The sequence below is a fragment of the Manacus vitellinus genome, unplaced genomic scaffold (genome assembly GCF_001715985.3).
Source record: "Manacus vitellinus isolate BGI_N305 unplaced genomic scaffold, ASM171598v3 scaffold_0_pilon, whole genome shotgun sequence".
NCBI lineage: Eukaryota > Metazoa > Chordata > Aves > Passeriformes > Pipridae > Manacus > Manacus vitellinus.
Genome location: NW_021938789.1, coordinates 56356973 through 56374772, shown reverse-complemented (window position 1 = coordinate 56374772; position 17800 = coordinate 56356973). Strand labels below are relative to the sequence as shown.

General features: G+C 43.5%; 1 protein-coding gene and 1 long non-coding RNA gene across 2 annotated transcripts; both read left to right on the top strand.

Moving 5' to 3' along the window:
• Positions 1 to 5247: 5247 nt before the first annotated feature.
• On the top strand, positions 5248 to 7872 carry LOC108641906. The gene is made up of 3 exons (XR_001922336.2): positions 5248 to 5526; positions 6908 to 6977; positions 7807 to 7872. It is a non-coding gene; the product is annotated as an uncharacterized LOC108641906 (long non-coding RNA).
• LOC108641872 (E3 ubiquitin-protein ligase RNF4-like) lies at positions 7870 to 12791 on the top strand. Its single transcript, XM_018085707.2, has 6 exons — positions 7870 to 7907; positions 8853 to 8907; positions 9637 to 9646; positions 10846 to 11011; positions 12034 to 12103; positions 12437 to 12791. Exons 1-6 carry the CDS (start codon positions 7870 to 7872, stop codon positions 12584 to 12586), a joined length of 489 nt encoding a protein of 162 aa, XP_017941196.2. The 3' UTR covers positions 12587 to 12791.
• Positions 12792 to 17800: the final 5009 nt, after the last annotated feature.

The following is a 17800-nucleotide window of genomic DNA, read 5'->3' as shown; positions in this document are numbered from 1 at the left end:
TGTTCTGGTTGTCTTTCAGCGTGCTCCTGGACGACCTGCAGCTCAGTGACAGCGAGGAGAGCGATGACAACCAAGTCAGTTTGGGATGTTGGACACACCAGGCACACAGACGTGCCTTGGAATCATCTCACCTTGTTGCACTGTTCTGAGTTCCTTGAGCTAACCTTTCCTTCCCGTCTTCTCTTTTTTTTTGTGACCAAAACAGGTTGCTGAAAAGCCTCCTTCTGCACTTGTTTCTCCGAGAGACAGGTATTTTACCAAAAAAACAAACTTCTTTTTTATGGGAGGGGAAAACGGGAAAGGGTTCCTGGTTTCTGTCGTGTATTGTTAGTCAGAAGTAATATTCACGACAGACTAAAGTGCCCCTGGCCAGCATTAGAGGAAGAAAGGTGGAGAAGCCCAGAATTTTTCCTGTAAGGCAGCACTGACCCACATTTTTGTCTTGACCAAGTAACACAGATGAAGAAGGGAAAACTTAAGGGGGAGAATTACGAAATGGAACATCCTGAAATCTGGTAGCCTTTATTGGAAATTTTGCTTTTGAGGACTGGGGCTTTCAGAAAAGCCCTGGCCACTTTTGGTGGGTTTTGAGAGTTTAGTTAGCCAAATGCAGCTTCAGAATGTAGCAGTGATGTCCTGCTTACATGTTTGTCTGACCCCGTTGAAGGATTTATTATTTCCAGAGGTTTTTTCATTCCAGTGCTTTATGTTTTGAATATGGCAATGTATTCCTCTGGCCTTCTCCCCTCTCCTCTCATTGCCAAAACAGAGGGTTTCAGTTTTATTTCTGAATACTGCCATGTCCCTATAATAAGTAAGTAACACTCTCCCATGCTCCTTTCTAGTTTTAGCACACGGTGGCCACGCATTCCCCTACAGTCCCAGCCCAGGAGTGTGGCATCATCTCCGTCCAGCAGCTCCGAGTCAGGGAGCAGCAGTGACTCAGAGAGCTCCTCAGGCTTGGAGACCCACAGGATTGTGGGAATCAAAAGGCCTGGCAAGCCCCTGGTGCACGATGGGTCCAAGAGGCACCGGAAGGAGGACAGCGACCCCAGTCCACTGGAGATCAGGGCCCAGTCTTCCAGGGACTGATGCTGCAGTCTGTGAGCTGGGACTCACTGTTCTTGGAGTGTTCTTGGAAACCTTGGAACGCTGAATAAAAATGATGTAACTGAGCAGTGGTGAAGCAAGGTGCTATTTGGTGTCCCCTGGTCATCCTAACTTCAGAGGATCACTAATCTGATATGCCACTGTATTATTAAATGGGATGGTCTCTGCCATTTAAAAGCAGAGCATTTTAAGTCTCTCTCCATTGAATCCTCTCAACTTTGTAAGTGCTGTCTAGTTGAGCTGGCAAGTCAGTCTAATTCAGTCAAAGCACATAGAGGAGATGTCAGGAGGGGTATTTCTGACCACAGAAGGTACCATGTACCATAAGGAGGAGAGAGAGACAGTGCTGCAGTTTATTTGCCTTGTTGGGTGATTTGTCCCAGGGAGTTTAGTTGCTGTAATTACCCCTTCACTCAGCGACAAGGGGCTGTGTTGGAGGGATACCTTTTTTGCAGTGTCCTGATAGTCTGGGTGCAAGTGTTGGCTCCAAGGACAAGTCCTGAGACTTGCTCCTACTTGAAAAGCAACTTGTGTGTTGTTGGCTGATAAAGGTGTGATATCTAATGCACAATGAACTGAACAAAGTTTCATTTCGCTTTGGTTGAATCCTCTGTATTAACAAGTTGTCTCACACTTCCAGGGGAATTTAAAGAGAGTTGGTAGAGGATGTAACTGAGTCTTAAAAAAATCCCTACAATGTATATACACCATATTCACAACTTTGCTTCCCATCTCCAGAGCATCAAAACCATCATTTGAAACCCAGAAGAAAGACGTGCTGCCCCCACCCCAGCCAGCCGTGACTCCTGCACATCCTGCACCAAAGCCAACAGACATGACCCAAAAGATACAGAGCTGAGACACAGCTGAGACCTGGAAGAGACACAGAGCAGAGGCTGACAAACTGCCTGCCATGGATAACCCCAGGGATCCTTTGTTCACCAAGCACTGGCAAGTGAAGGGAAATTACACGGAGCTGTCAAAGAGCATCAGAGTAGGCATCCAGGATAACTGGTGGGATGTTTCCAGCAACCCGTGGGTGCTGTGTGATTTTCTTTAGAAACATACTCTAAGATTAGTCAGGGTTTCAGTACTTGTAGGAAACTGTAAAGACAATATTAGTGTGAAAATAAAGGTGTTGATAAAAAGAAAGGATGAGTTGCTTAAAAATAAGAAACTTGCAGTTTTGTCTGCAGCCCAGGTTTAAGGATTTATAGCTTCTTTACAAAATTGTTCATGACCCTTGCAGCTGGATCTTTGCATTTCTGGGTTCTAAAATCAATTCCATGGCTGTTTACCAGTGGCTTGTGTTCTGTGTTGTCCCAGGCACAGTCTATTGTCCAGGTGCTCCCCCTCTCACCTTCTTCCCCAGCAATGTTGTTGTTATGTGTGTGTTAAGCCAGACTTTGCACAGTGTATTAGGTGGCTTCTCATTGCTTGCTTTTCCTTGACACTGTAGTCAGTAATGGAGAGTCAGCAATTGGTGTGTGCTTAAGAGGGAAATAAGTGGGAATGGATATCACCCATTCCTGCCTTGGCTAGTGGCCATGAGAAATGTGCTGCTTGCAGCCTTCCTGCTCTTTTAGCCACTGTGCAAGGAAACCTGCTACTGAATTTCTCCATGCTTGGGAAAAGTTTAATGGTACTGAGCATTATGAGCAGCCAGGTGAGAAGCCAAGTCTCCACTTCCATTCTTGGATGGATTGCTGAGGAAGAAGGTGAGAGGGGGAGAGCCTAGAGAATAGACTATGCCTGGGGCAAATACACAGTTTCTCTTGAAATTTAAGAAAGCCAGGCTTTGGAATTGGTTTAGGCCTCTCTCTCTAACCAGCTTTATATCTGTGGTTTTTCTGGGATTTGCAGGGCATGTCACAAAGCCTTTCCCAGTGCCTTCTTTGCCGATGTCACCTTCAAGCCAAGGAGGCCTCTACTGAAGTTTGAAAAGTAAGTATCTGTTTTACACCCCTTGTCTGTAGTTCCTGAAGACACCAGGCAAGAATGGCCCTGCAGCCACTCTGGCTCCTGCTTCTTCAGGAGCACTTCTTTTGGGAGGACAGAGAGAGGGAGGGATGTGTGAGACCTGCCCTGTTGGAGCAGCACTTGCTAAAGGAACTTGGCTCCTGAGCAGCACTTGAATTTTGGAGTCCTTGCTGGGCACGTGACCAGTATTTGCCAGTAGCAATTTCTAGAATTGTTGCTCCTCTTGTTATTGTACAGTTTTGTCATTAAAACTGTTGTGTTCTCCTATGGTGCAAGCAGTGGTGCATCTTTAAAAGCTGTAGAGGGGGTGCAGTTCAGCCTGTAACCTGCCATCCCACGTGGCCTTTGCAGTGCCATTTTCCATAAAACACAAGGCTTTGTGAGCTACTGAGGATGAAGGGATGCAGTGCCATGATGTGCTGGCAGAGTGGCAAAGGAAAATAAGCACGATGTGCGGTAGGAAGGCTGTCAAAAGGCTCACACTGATGAGGCAGTTGCTGAAATTCTAAAGGCTTTGCAAGTGCCCTTTGAATCAAGTAGCTGTACTTGCTGAGTGTCCTCTGTCAGATGTGCCTGTTGTATGAAAGCAACCAAAGGTTTTCTCTCTCCCTCTCTTTTTCCAGAGATCTTTGCTGAAGTCATCAGAGAGACCCGTGCTCTGGTATTGACCAGGAGCCTGACAGACCTGTCACACTCCACCAGGCAGGGATTACAGTGACTGAGACTGGAAGAAAACATGCCGGAATTGTTTCTCCAGGATGTCAAATACCTCCCAGTTTTTTGTAGTTGTGAAGCCTTTGGAACTTAGAAACTCAGTTAAGCTATTTTTTTGAATTTTTCGAGAAAGCATCTTGAATTTTTTTGCACTTCTGAAAACTTAGAAACTTAGAAGCTTAGTTTTGTTAGTTTTTTGAATTGTTCAAAAAGAACTGTAGGCAAAACTAGAAACAGCTTAGTTATTTTTTTTAATTTTTGAAAAAAGCACTGCAAGCAAAAATATTTTAAATAAAGTTCAAGTTTTCTTTTTCCATTGGGAAAACTTTGCACTGTGTTTTTTTCAGGTAGTGCTTTCACCTGCCTTTAAAATGACAAAGTGCAATGAATTGTGTGCACGGACCAATCTATTGATGATCTATGCACATTTCTATTATGAGTAACCAACAGGACAATAATTGCACATATTGCTGACAAGGAGATCTGCCTCCAGAGGTTATTAGGTGACATCCCACAGTCTGCAGTAGTTGTGTGCCCAGAAAACACCAGAGGAATGTTTTCCAAGCTCTGGCACACATCCGCGCCCTCAGCACTGGAACTGAGTTACTGCGGGTCTTGCTCAGTTTCAGCCTTGGAAGCCTCAAGCTGGGGTGGCAAATGACAAGGGGTGTTTGGGAACAGCTCTGTCTGTCTCCTGTGGTGGAGGGATGTCACTCATGGGCTCCTGCTCAGAAATCTGCTGCAGAAGTACACGTCCCATGCTTTCTAATAGTTCCTCCAGCTTGCAAGAAGTGCATGGTTATACCTGCAGAGCACAGCTGATGTAAACCAATCTACTGGCAATTCTGAAGTACTCTTAGAAAGCTGAGACACTTTGTAGTTTATTTCTTCTCCCCTGTCTCAGCCATATTTTTCCTTTCTTTTGCCTCAGAAGCACATGAACAGGGAGTCACTAGGGGGTTCCACAGGGCTCCATCTTAGGCCCAGTGCTCTTCCACACCTTCTTGAATGACTCGGATGCAGGGCTGGGAAGGATACTAAGCATGTTTGCAGACAACACAGAACTGGGAGGAGCTGTGGACTCCCTCGAAGGCAAGGAGGCCTTGTAGAGACACCTTGACAAATGAGAGGGCTGGTTAATCACCAACCATATGGAGTTCCATATGGGAAAGTTCTTTTCTGTGAGGGAAAGTTCTGGATTCTGCACCTGGGATGGGGCAACCCTGGATGTTCAGACTGGGGAATGAGATGCTGGAAAGCAGTGCTGTGGGGCTGGTCCTGTGCAGGGCCAGGAGTTAGACTCGATGTTCCTTGTGGGTCCCTTCCAACTTGGCATATTCTGTTATTCTTTGTGCCCCCAAAAAGCTTTGAGAAGCCTATCTTTTCATCTGACGTCTAATACTCTTTACTCTCCAACAGTTCACTTACAGACTTTGCCCGGTGCAGTGTGGGGGTCTTTGGAAGGAAACAGATGTTATACTACTTCTCTCTTACCAAATCCTGCCTGGTTTGTCTTGAAAATACTAAATCCTAAGACCCCCCTCTCCCTCAGTGAAGGCCTGACTATTTGCCGTTGACCGTTTTGTCCTCTGCTGTTCAGTAAACGTCCGCCCACGGCGCTCAAGGAGCAAGTTAGTGCATGCGGCCTGTCGGTTTATAGCCAGTGCTTCACATGCAAAAGCCCAGACTTAAAAACCTCTAGGCAGCAATCTCTGGACTCTGGTAGGTTGTGCAGCGATAGAAACAGCCCACAAAAGCATCAGCCTTGAATCCTTCTTTTGTCTTTGTGTTGGCAGCCTGAACCACCAACTTCTATTAAGTGACACCTTGTCAAGTGTTATTTTATGGGGGGGGTGGGGTGTGGATTTCTTTAGCCACTGAAAGGCTACAGTATTCCTCAGGCCGAAGGTGGGAGGAGGTGAATGTCTCCCTCTGCTTTGCCCTCATGAGGCCCCGCCTGGAATGGCCCCCAGCTCTGGGGCCCAGCACAAGCAGGATGTGCCTGTTGGAGCAGGGCCGGAGGAGGCCTCAGAGGGCTGGAGCACCTCTCCTCCACAGCCAGGCCGGGAGAGCTGGGGCTGTCCATCCTGGAGAGGAGCAGGCCTCATTGAGGCATTCCAGTGCCTGAAGGAGGCCTGCAGGAAAGGCAGAATGATTTATTATGTGGGCAGAGACTGATAGGAAAAGAGGGAATGGTTTTAAGCCAAATGTGGGGAGATTTAGATTAGATACTAGGGAGAACTGTGAGGGTGGTGAGATACTGGAACAGGCTGCCCAGAGAAGCTGTGGATGCCCCATCCCTGGAAAGCCCCATTCCAGGACAGGGCCCTGAGCACCGTCATTTAGTGCACGGGGTCCCTACCCATGGCAGGGGGTTGGAACCAGGTAATCTTTGAGGTCCCTTCCAAACCAAGGCATTTTGGAACTCCGTGAGGGTGTCCTGTTACCTGGACATGGAATGTTACCCAGTGGTTGCCGTGGGGACTCATGGACTTCCCCTCTAGCTTTGGGCAGAAACTGGTGGCTCGGGAATGGGAATATTGGAGTGAGGGGATATTTGCAAGCCGTTGGGATAGGCTTTTCCTTGGTGAGGCAATGGTAAGAGATTAGAGGTGATGTCTTTTCCTTGATGTGATGCACTCAGGTAGGAATGGCCCACAGCACCATTCAATGCATATTCCAGCAGTTTGTCATTAGCTGGGCCCTCTACCTCAAGGGAACATGTACAGCATGGTACCACAAAATTAGAATACCCTCTGATTCTCATTTTGGTGTTTTTGTTTCTGGTTTTGTTTTTCTGTGTGATATACATTCCCCTATGTTAAGTGAATCTTTTGTTAATTCCTATCTCCCACAAGCTGCTGTCATGCAACAGAACTGTGTGAGGAGCTCAGCCACTGCTCCTCTTGTGCTGCCACTTGTGGAAGACAGGGCTGGTAATGCTCTGTATGGACTGTTGAGGGCAAAGCTTGAGTGAAATGTTGGACATGTTCCTGAAGAGAACCAGGACACCATTTGAATCTTACCTCACCGTATTCCACCATGGCAGCCCATTTCATTCCTCTGCCATCTCTGATCTTGATTCTAACATTCTGTTTTTCAGCTGGTGAAGAATTCATAGATCTCACAGGTGAATCTTCCAAGCCAATCTAACTGGCAATAGTTCTGTTGTGGTAAGCAGTGAATGGCACCCTTCTCTCCATCCTGCAGTCTCTTGTGCTCCCAGACCTGTCTTCTGGCATGTGACTGAGCAGCCTGACCTCAAGGGTCTGATTTACCACTTAAGACAGAGTTCCCAGTCAACTCCAAATGCACTCATGAACACCTCAGCATGTCTATCACTTGCAGAGGGTGGAGAGTAATCTAAAAAAGCTTGTTGCTTCAGAACTCAGGGAGAACATTTACAAATCATGGGTAATGTTAACAGAAGGAGATGCCATTTAAGGCTGAAACTATTCTAGAGATACCCAAGACATAGGCCGGTGATTTAAAGAAAAAGCAAAGGAGAGGACAGGAAGTCTTTGACTTCACAAATATGAAATGTTTAGCTGGTTTAAGGTATGCCTGTCACTGAGGTGCCAAGCATAATTGTAGTGGATCAGGGCACAAACGAGTTCTGTTTATTACTCCAAGAAGTCTGTAAATAAGATCCAGCCCACAGTGTAGTTTATCCCCTCAGTTTTGGGATGCCACTGCTGCCTTGTAAAGCAGAAACATTTAGCAAGAATAGGAAAAGGCCTCAAGCTTTTTTACAAAAGGATCTGCATGACCCAGCTCAAGTTCCACAAAAATAATAGTGGACTTGGGGTTGGGGTTTTTTTTCAGCAGCAGTTCATCTAATACAGAGTGCTTATGGCTATCACAGCTGAATTTGCCTATTTGAGGGAGAGAGAGGGAATGAAACACCTACAGCCCAAAATCAATTAGGGAATTGAAACAGGGGAGCAGGGAGGAGAGGCTTCAGGTGGCTCCTAAGCTACTTCCATTTCTACTCCATTGCAGCAGCAGGACTAAAACCAGCAGCACCCACTTGTTTCCAGAGCAGCAGATAATTCAGTAGTGACAATGAGTGACAATGAAGAGGAACCAAGAAATATTAATGGGTATGTGACAGATAAAATGTCTCTAAAGTCTAGTTTCTGATACACATACAAACAGGTTTTTGCCAAGCTTTTGGGTTCTGTTTGATTCTGTGTGAAAATTTTTGAGCTGGAATATAGAGGCCTGCCTGGAAAAGAACTAATTAAACAGAAAAAAACCCCACAAAACAAAACAAAAGAAACCACTGTGAGAAATAAAAATATGGTTTTTTATAGGCATATCACAAAGTTGTAAGATATTCAAGTCTCAGGCTGGGACTAGGTCAAAGGACTTTTTTGGCCTGATAAGGGAAATATAAAAATTCCAAAAAATTAAAATTTTTGGGGACCATGTGAGAATTTTGTTCACAGGGATTTCTCTTCTCTCTTTGGGCTAAGAACAAAGGAAGATCTATCATTTTTCACAGAGGATGTCCAGTGGCCAATTGGAAAGAAGGGAAAGCCCCTTTTCAGAGAAAAGAAACCTTTTTAGGCAAAAAAGAATATATTAAGCTTATCTGAAAAGGGTGGGGATTTTGTGAAACTATAAAATGTATGGAATTTAAACCGAAGGGATCTTTCCCTTGGAAACTCGGTGCGAGAAAGACCCAACGTGTTGAATAAATTCTTCCTTGTTTCTTTGTTCCCTGAGTTTATGCCGTCTTTCTAAATTTAAAAAGAGGGATATTTCCCACACCACCAAAAAACCAAACCAAAAGCACCAAAATCCAGTAGGAACCTTTCTTCTTTGTTCATAAAGGCATTATTGAATGTATCTTACACTATGACTTGAGATATATTGAAATGCTTGCAGTACATAATAGTTCTTGGAATAATTTTGTTGCTGGGGTGGGATGATGCTAAATCTGAATAGGGGATGTTTTAATTTCTGACATTTTATGTATTGGTAACCCTTGATGCACAGTAAAATTAGTGGCTGCATGTTTTTTCTGGTTCTGTTCTCTGTAGCACATGGCCAACAGGTCCTGTTAGTTCTCCAGTTTGGGTGGATATGAGCTCAGAGGTAAAGATCCACATGTTGTCATCCTTTCTGCTTTGTCGGGGGGAAGGGGCAGAGGGGGGAGCTGTACCTCTCAGTTGGCTAATGTGGGGTGCTATGGGCAGCTGGCTTGAAGCACAGACCTTACTTCGAAGCTCCAACTAGCACGTCACTCCAAGTCACTTCTTCATGGTGTATGTAGAGGGGGAAACCCTTGCCAAGATGGCACTCTAAGAACTGAGGGTTCCTTATTGTTCTAGGAGTAACTGGCAGATACTCGAAGTCCTATTTCCCTGGTGCCAGTACAGCAGCAAACTGGAATTCTTTACTCCCAATCACCGTTGTGGTTTCCTTTCTTCAGCAGCTGTTCATTTAACACAAAGTGTTTGGGGCTAACACAGCTGAATTTGCCCATTTGAGGGAGAAAGAGGGAAAGTAATACTTTCAGCCCAAATCCAATTAGAGAACTGAAACTGAGGAGCTGGGAGGAGGGTCTTCCAATGGTTCTTAAGCTGCCTCTGTTTTCTGCCCTTTTGCAACAGAGGGAGCAGAACCAGTAGCAACCTATTACTTGTTTTCAGGGTAGCAGCTAATTGACTACTAGTTTGAGTGTACTTAACCAAAATAGGAGGTTGATAGCATTCTTCCCCTGTGCTGTTGTAACTGCTTCACTGAGCTGGTGCTGCACCAGGGGTGCAGACCAAAGTCTAATTGTATTTTCTTTTCTCTCCCTTCCCATATGCATTGATGAAGCTTCCTGAAGGTGAGTTGACATTTTACAGTTGATAATGGAAATGTCTTAAGCATAATTATTATGTTTTGTTTGTCTTTTTCAACAAACTTGAGGAGCAGGAATTGAAACTGCATTTAGCAAAATGAAAGTACAATGCTAAAGCCTCTGTGCAGCATCTTAGAGAATGGATCCAATCTGAACCTGATAGCCACTATCAGGCACACTAGAAAATCCCTGCAAATAAAAGTTGTAGCTGAATATTTATGCAGAAAGGAACTTTAATTTGGGGACACTTTCTGTAATTTTGATTGATTAGTACTTGATTATTGTTACATGGACTGTGGAGTTGCAGAGTTGCCTGTGGTTTCTGAGAGTTAAAAAACAAACAATATTTCTTGACCCTTTGGATGCTATAGAGCAGGCCATTAAAAACTGATCTCCTTTTAACTTGGGCAATATAACTCCATTGTCAAGTTACCTTAACTCAGGAGAGAGATGATGACAATTTCTAAGGAGACTTTAAACCACTTTATAAATTCCGAGAACTGTTCTTAACAAGACTCATCTGATAGAAACTGCCTTTGAGTGGGGAGGTTTGGTTTAACACAGACAAAGAGAGTGCAGCAGTTTAGCATCATACAGCAACAAGGAAGCACAACAGCTCTGGAATATATAGTTTTAGATTTAGGCATCTCTTCAATCTCTTATGAAGGTTTCTGAATAAAGCACTCTGTGTTTTACCAGGCCTTTTTGTTGTGTATGTGCTGTGTCACCATGCTCCTTGGAAACTTGACTGCAGCCCTCTCTCTCCACTATCACACAGCAATTGTTGCCCTTCCTGGCCATAGGATTGCAGCAGACACTTTTAGTAAGAATGGGGTGAGGGACCTTCCCTTTACAGGGCAGCTTTATTCACAGGTAGTGTAAGTCTATAGAACTTATACATTGAGAATGTCTTGGGTCACCTTTTCAGCTGTTTGTAGGGTGAATAGGGCAAATGCTTTGTGTTGGTCCATAGCAGAAATGTCTGGAAAGTGTCTGGAAGGCTTCAGCCTTAATATTTGGGAAACTAGTTTGTTTAAGATTGCATTTAACCCAGGTGAATAGAGTTCATTTAAAACAGGAACCATTACAGACTATTTATGATAATGCATTTGAAGGATAGTTCCGGGGGGAAGAGAGAGGGAGAGAGAGAATAAGAATTTTAACTTATCAAAATTAAATTACAGAGTATATACAACAAATGAGAAATCTTTCACTTACAAGCCATCAACAGTCAGACAGGTCTGTACTGAGCAGATATGCTGAAGATGAAACAACAGTCAATGATGTGTATGGGACTGCTACAGCATCTGAACAACAGGTATCACCAGAAGAGCAAACTGCAAGATCAAAGTATGTATTCCTTATGACCTACCAAACACTGAATTTGCTTTTTAAAAAAATTTTATATAGATAGGACTAAGTTATAGTGCAATGGCCTTCACTTACTCTACTTATTTCCCTCTTTCAATGAGGATAACATCCTGTATTGTATGATGATCAAATGATACCATTTGCACTTTAGGAGAAAAATGCAGCCCGAGACAGATGCATAGCTTTGCATACAACCTTAAAGATGGGAGTGGGGGTATGGCAAGGAAGGGAGATAAGTCACAGGCCGTAGCTCACAATGTACATTTACTTTTTATGCCAAGCTCTGGTAGTGATGTTAGATACAGCAACACTTTCATTGGTATGGATGAGGCTTGGCATCACGAGACCAGCAGGCAGCAGCCGGGCAAATTCTCTGCCGGTTTTAAATAAAACTGGTATGCTTTGAGCCTTTTGGGTTACTGAAAGGCAACATAGGAGAAAATATTAAAAAAGGAACATTGTGTTCCTTTGGTCTCAAGCTTCTCCGTTACAGAATGCACCTTCCTGCTCTGTTCAGGTGAGGCTGAAAGAGCTCAGAGCTGCAGCATTTAACATTGACCAAAGGGTCCTTCCTGGGGCTGGAGCTTGCCAGAGCCATCTGCAGTGTTACGCTGTAGTGTCAGACCTCATTCCCTTCTGGGGTGAAGAGTTCCCAGAGGATAGCTAAATCCTTCAGTTACAAAGCTGTTACTGATGACCTGTTGGAGGTTAATGCTGCCATACATAGGCTGCCCAGTGCTGGAGACTGCTGTTAATTCAAATCCTAGAGCAGGGTGGCTGACTGCATCTGTCTCCCATTGAAAACCAAGATGCTGTTTCCTTTAGGACAGGGAGCTCTGAACTCCTCATTACATGCAGCAAACTGAGAGAGTTACAGATTTGCAGGGTTCTTCAAAAGAAATGCATCATGGCTACTCAGTGCAGTCAGATGATTATGTGATGTTTTATGTATCAGTAACCCTCAATGCCCAGCGATAGTAATGGCTGCTTGTTCTTTCTAGATCTGTTCTCTCTAGTCCATGGCCACCAGGGACTATTTGTTGTCGAATTTGCACGGATTTGTACACAAAGGTAAGGCTCCACATGTTGTCATCCTTTCTGCTTTGTGGGAGGGGGAACGGGGCAGAGGGGGAGCTGCACAACTCAGCTGTCTTATGTGGGATGCTACGGGCAACTGGCTGGAAGCACAGACCTTGCTATGGGGCTCTGAAAATCACTTCTTGGTGGTGGACGTAGAGGGAAAAACCCTTGCCAAGATGGCACTGACAGATCCGTGGGTCCCCCATTACGCTAGCAGTAACGGACTGATTCCAGATCCTCCAAGTCCTATTGGCCTGGTGCCAACAAGAGCAGCAAACTTGAATCCTTTCCTCCCAATACATGTTGTGGTTTCCTTTCATCCAGATTCTGCGAAGTCAACGACTGGTTTTGGCAACCCGGTGTGGCCATATCTTCTGCAGTCAATGCCTCCATGCTGCCATTGAGGTTACCGGGGCTTGTCCAGCCTGCAGCAGACAACTCACTCACAGACAATATCATCCCATTTATTTATGAGTACTTCTGTTTCTCAGCACAGATTCAGATGGATTTTGGTGAATAGGTGGCAGAAAGACTTTTTGCTTCATGTATACAGTTCTCATTGTATACAGCTCCATTTTTTCCTGAATTTAATTCTAAATAAATTGTTGATTTAAGTATGGTCAAGTCTGTTTGCTCATCTATGTTGGACTCAGCTGGTAGACCAAAACTTCTTGTAACAGGTGGAAATAAAACTCTTTGTTGGATCAGTCAGAAGCATTCGTTCTTTTCATCACACTGAAGTCATTGATTTGGCAGAGAAAAAATGCTAAAGGCATAAGCTTTGTAGTTCTTGGGGCAGTGTGTGTTGTGTGGGGAAAAGGAAACAGGCACTGCTTGGGCTGCAAGGACTTCTGTTTCTCAGGACAAACTCAGCTGGATGTTTTGGTGAAAATTTCATGATTTCAGTGTCCTGAGGATTTAAAGAGCAGTAGATTGTGCACACGTCCAAAGAAAGCTATTCCCTTGAAGAGTAACTTGTACATATCTAGACAGCTTGTTTATGGTCCAAGCTGCTCCTTGTTACATCCGTGGTTGTAAGGTTCCATTGATGCCTGCCAGCTGATGACAGGAGCACTGCCAGCTTCTGTGAAGCTCTCCCCCTTCTGAAAAGCCGGTAAGCTTAAGGGCAATTGCAAGAATATAGCAGTGTGAACTGCTGTGTTCAACATTTAACCCGCAAAATAGAAGGTGCTTTAAGTAGCGAGGTAAAGACATAAAGCAACTGCCCAGGAACGCAGCGCCACCTTTTGCCATTGCCCTCACTGTCATCTTCACCGGGACCATCGCCATTTGCCTTTTCCACTGCAAAAGCAGATTGCGTACAGAGGGAATGAGGAGCCTGCAGCAGCTCCTAGGTCCAGGGTGCTGACATGGGCCGGCAGCAAGTGTCCCTGTCAGTCACGGGGAGTTACACCAGACATTGCCAGCGAGTGCTGATGGCGTGTACCTGTCCGTATTTCTGGGAGAAAGCATCCTGCTGAACGCACAGGTCATTTCTCTAACTGCCTGCAGGGCTAAGCGAGACCTGCACTTCCCAAGCTCTGGGTTCAGCGCTTGCAAACGTCTCCATCTGCCAGCTGGACGTGGTACTTCACAGCTCAGGGGCTGTCGCTGCTGAAATACCCTTCCCTCCATGGGAGCCCTGCACAAAGGCTCGTCTTGCATTTCTCCTTGAAAAATTCTTCTATTTCATCAGAAGAATTTTCAGTTCCTGGGGATGGAAACCCCAGGATAGAATAAACTGTCATGGACTTCAGGCATCATTTATGTGGCACACTCGGGGTAGACCTAAGAGCATTTGCAATCAGAATGCCAGATTTCTTGCTGCTTGGGGAGAAAGAATAAAAAGACAACAACACTGACACTTCTGCTCTATTCGGAGTAAAAGATAAAAGTTTGCTGCAAGTTATCCTATAGAAAAAGCACTGCTTTATTTGCAAAGCAACTTTTAATAGGAATTCTTTAGTTCTCTGTTGCAGTTTATGGATTTCATAGGTTGTATATTTGGGAAGCTGTACTTTTACTGCTTCCAGCAGGACTCATGGAAGTTCAATCCAAACCACTGCTTTGATTTGGTTTGTTACTAGTTGGGGAAAAAAAGGGGAAGTATGGTATATTTAATTTTGTAATCCTTATTGTAGATTATGGAAAGTTTCTTCAGAGGTTAGGCAGAGAAGAGTGTGACCAATACTTTATCCATGCAAGTTTCACTAAATTCTAGAGCAGTATACAGCAAAGAGCTGCACGTTACCATCCCCAGTCACCAAGTCATCCATATTCTAAATTCCTAAATGTATAACTCTGCACTTTATCATCAGACAACAGGACCACATATTTGTGGTTTCATCACTTCCAGCCCTATGTGTGCAGTCCACCTCAGCTTTGCGGAGGAGCAATAAAAAGCTGAGCTCCTTTTAGCAAGAGCTAACAGTGTTCTGAGCTCACCCAAATCTATTACTTCGAGTTCCTTAAAATGCATCTCTGTAGATATTTGAGAAGCTACTCTGCTGGCTATTTTGAATGGCTAATAAACTCTCTTTGTGTCATCCTAGTGAAAGGTCCAGTCAGAACACAGCGTGTCCTACAGTCCCTCAACTATGGTAGGCAGAACAGGGGAAATAACAGAATAACAGGGAAGAGTACTCAGGGATACTAAATTTTCTTAATAATCATTCTTGATTGTTGCATGGAAGACAGAACTGCAAGGTAAATAACTAGTCTTCAGATAAAGGTAAGGTGAAAATTGTCTTCCTCCAGTTTATAGCATTTTGAGTATCTTTTTGTTTATTTGCAGGATGGCTTATGCTTCTTCTCCCACACATTCTTCCAGTAATATTAGTGACCTCTGATCCCATTTCACATTCAGATATTGTCAGAGAAGCAGAAAGTGCGCCTCAAAAAGACTTCTTTTTTTTTAACTTTTCCCAGGAATGTGTATCTCTATTGGTTTATAAGAGTCTTTTATCTAATAAGATATTAAAAGAAAGTTATAAATTATGTGTGCTTAACTCTAGAAGAGATTTTAAATAAGAGGACTATTACCATTCAAATCTAACCTGCTCAGGAAGCTGGAGTTAATATCTTTGACTTTGGAAGACATATAACAGGATCATTAGTGAACAGGAGTGGCCAAGGTGCCACTCTACAATTCATCCACTAGACAGCCACTTTAGTAGGACAATATCCTCTAGCCCTAGTCTGTAGCACTGGTTCTTTGCCCGCTGTCACAGTACATTTGGATCTCTCAAATTTACAGAGCAATGCACTCTGTAAATTAAACTTTATTTTACAAACACACTAAGAAATGTATCAAACAAAGATGACAAGCAAGGGCTCAATCCCCTTTGCACAGGTTAGTCTTTCGTGAATGCACTAATTCATCACTTAAGTCATGAGATTTGTCACTCACAAGTTATCTAATTCATAATGTTCAACTCATAACTTATTACCTTTAGCTTTTAACTTGTGCATCTATGAGCAAATTTAGTTACCTGAGTGCTCATCTTGCCTCTTCCATTACAGTGTGGGCATTCACTGAAGCACAAAAGTCTCACCAGTCAAGCTGGGGTTGATTTCCTTTCAAAAGCATTTTGCATAAGCTGATTGGAAGTTTTTTCTATACCATTTCCATGAGGTAGTAAATTCTTACAAAATGGCCAGACAATCAATATTCAATATTCAAAAATCAACATACAGAATGATGGCTGCAGGGCAGAGCAATTTATAGGTGATAATGGCTGCAAAACAGCGTTTTAGCCCTTTCTGGCCACCTCTCCTGCCTGCCTGGTGATACCACTCCCAGCATACCTCCAGATTTAACGTGAGTTGCATTAGACAAACACCCAGCAGGAGCTGAGTGAACAGTCACACTCACGCACAGAAAAGTAATGTCTCAAAAATCACAGTGATAGCTTAATGTCTCAAAAATCACATTTGATTTTCTGTGGGGAAAAAAAAATTAGAGAATAGTTTTGTCTTTTCTGAACTTCCCAAAAGTGGAGGAAACCCAGATGCAATCCTTAGTCCTCCCTCATCTCGAGAGAAGCTCGGATAAGATGGCTCTGTGTGTCTGCCATAATAATGAGGTAAATCTAAAACTAAGCCAAGAAGTCCAGTCAGCAGCGTAAGGCCAGCTTCTGCAAGGGGCAGGGGTGGGCATGGGCACAGCTGCAGCATAGCTCAGACAGGGACCAAGGGTAAGAGCTGGAGCTTAGTTGCAGCTTCTGAGCGAAAGACAGGAAACCTCAGGGGAGGCATCTCACATCTCTTTCTCGTGCAAGTATTACTCACAAGTTCAGTGCTATCCCAGCAGTCTGATGTGGAGGTACGTGTATATATTTTCAATAACTGCTTTAGTATTTGTGTGTAGTTGGGGACTTACCTCTACATCCATTTATCATGTGTGTAATAATACAGTGTGAGTTCACTTCAAAAGACTTCCCCTATTCTAGTAGCCATTTGCTTTCATAAAACTTAAAAATCTTAAGTCCGTGGTCCCTTTCTCAGATCAAGCCTGCATCAGCCAATGAAGTAGATATTACTAGGGAAGGGGGCACTTGTAAATAAGGTTTTCTTCTACAGGAAGCCAAGCTATAAAAATAGAAGTAGGTTCACTGAAGCAGATGGACTTGTGGAGTACATGTGTAGGTGAGGGGAGAATCAACCTATGGTACTTTTACTTAGGATCAAATTTCTGCTTCAAAGTGATTTATAAAGCTAAATTCACAGCTGCATAAACTTCTCTTTAGTGGATCCTGGAAATCAAAAGCACCAGAATATGAGTCTGCCCTGCTATTCTGAAAGGGATCATTACTTTGGCAAAGGTTGATTGAACCCACTGAACAAATGTCTCTAACAAGTAAAAAGTATTAAGTACACAAACCATGTATATTTTCAAGGCAGGCGAAAAGGACAAAACAACAAACAAACCCAACAGAAGACAGAATTGAGTAGCAACTCATACACTCATCACTCAGCTCCAAGAAATACAAATAATTAAATTCACCTCTCTGTTTCTCAAGACAGGTAGGAATTCTGTTCTTATTGATAATGTGTCTGATGCCTACCCAAGCCATTGTGGATGCCTCTAGAAGAACTGCCACAGAACAGCCTTCAGAGATAAGACAACTGCTTTCTTACCAGTATCCCATTTCTGTGCTGACTTGAACTCTATATAGCATTGTGAATCCCTGGGTGGGATGAGGATTGCAAAGGATTAAGCTTTTGTTAATCCAAGCACAGACAAATACAAACTACTCAAATGGATAATCTGTTTTGTTAGCCATGAAGATATCAGTTTTTGATTAAGCTGTCAGAAGGCTTAGCATGGTCTAAAAGTTAAACAAGACATTTATTTTAAGAAGATCCACTTGTCACAGAAAACCAATCTAAAAATGGTAAGGTGAGAAAATTGCAAAAGCCATTTCTTTAAGCCAAACTGTGTAGGATCACTGAATTTCAAGATCTTATTAATTTTAAAGATTGTATCTCAATACTAAATGAAAGAAACAGAATAATATCCTTGACATTATTGTTTGGATTATTGTCATGTTTCAAAACCAAAATTTGCTTTAGAATAAAGGAGAAACAAGCAAACATCCCAAAAAACTTTCCAGGGATTCCAACCTTAACTGTGCTAAAAGCAATATGAACTTATGAGAGCTCAACATCTTGAATCCAGACCCACAA

Bases quoted from the DNA above. Each gene is read 5' to 3' on its own strand.
- LOC108641872 (XM_018085707.2), top strand. From the start codon at position 7,870: ATGAGTGACAATGAAGAGGAACCAAGAAATATTAATGG. The intron at 11,012-12,033 runs GTATGTATTCCT...TGTTCTTTCTAG, and splicing joins GAGCAAACTGCAAGATCAAA to ATCTGTTCTCTCTAGTCCAT. The intron at 12,104-12,436 runs GTAAGGCTCCAC...CCTTTCATCCAG, and splicing joins GCACGGATTTGTACACAAAG to ATTCTGCGAAGTCAACGACT.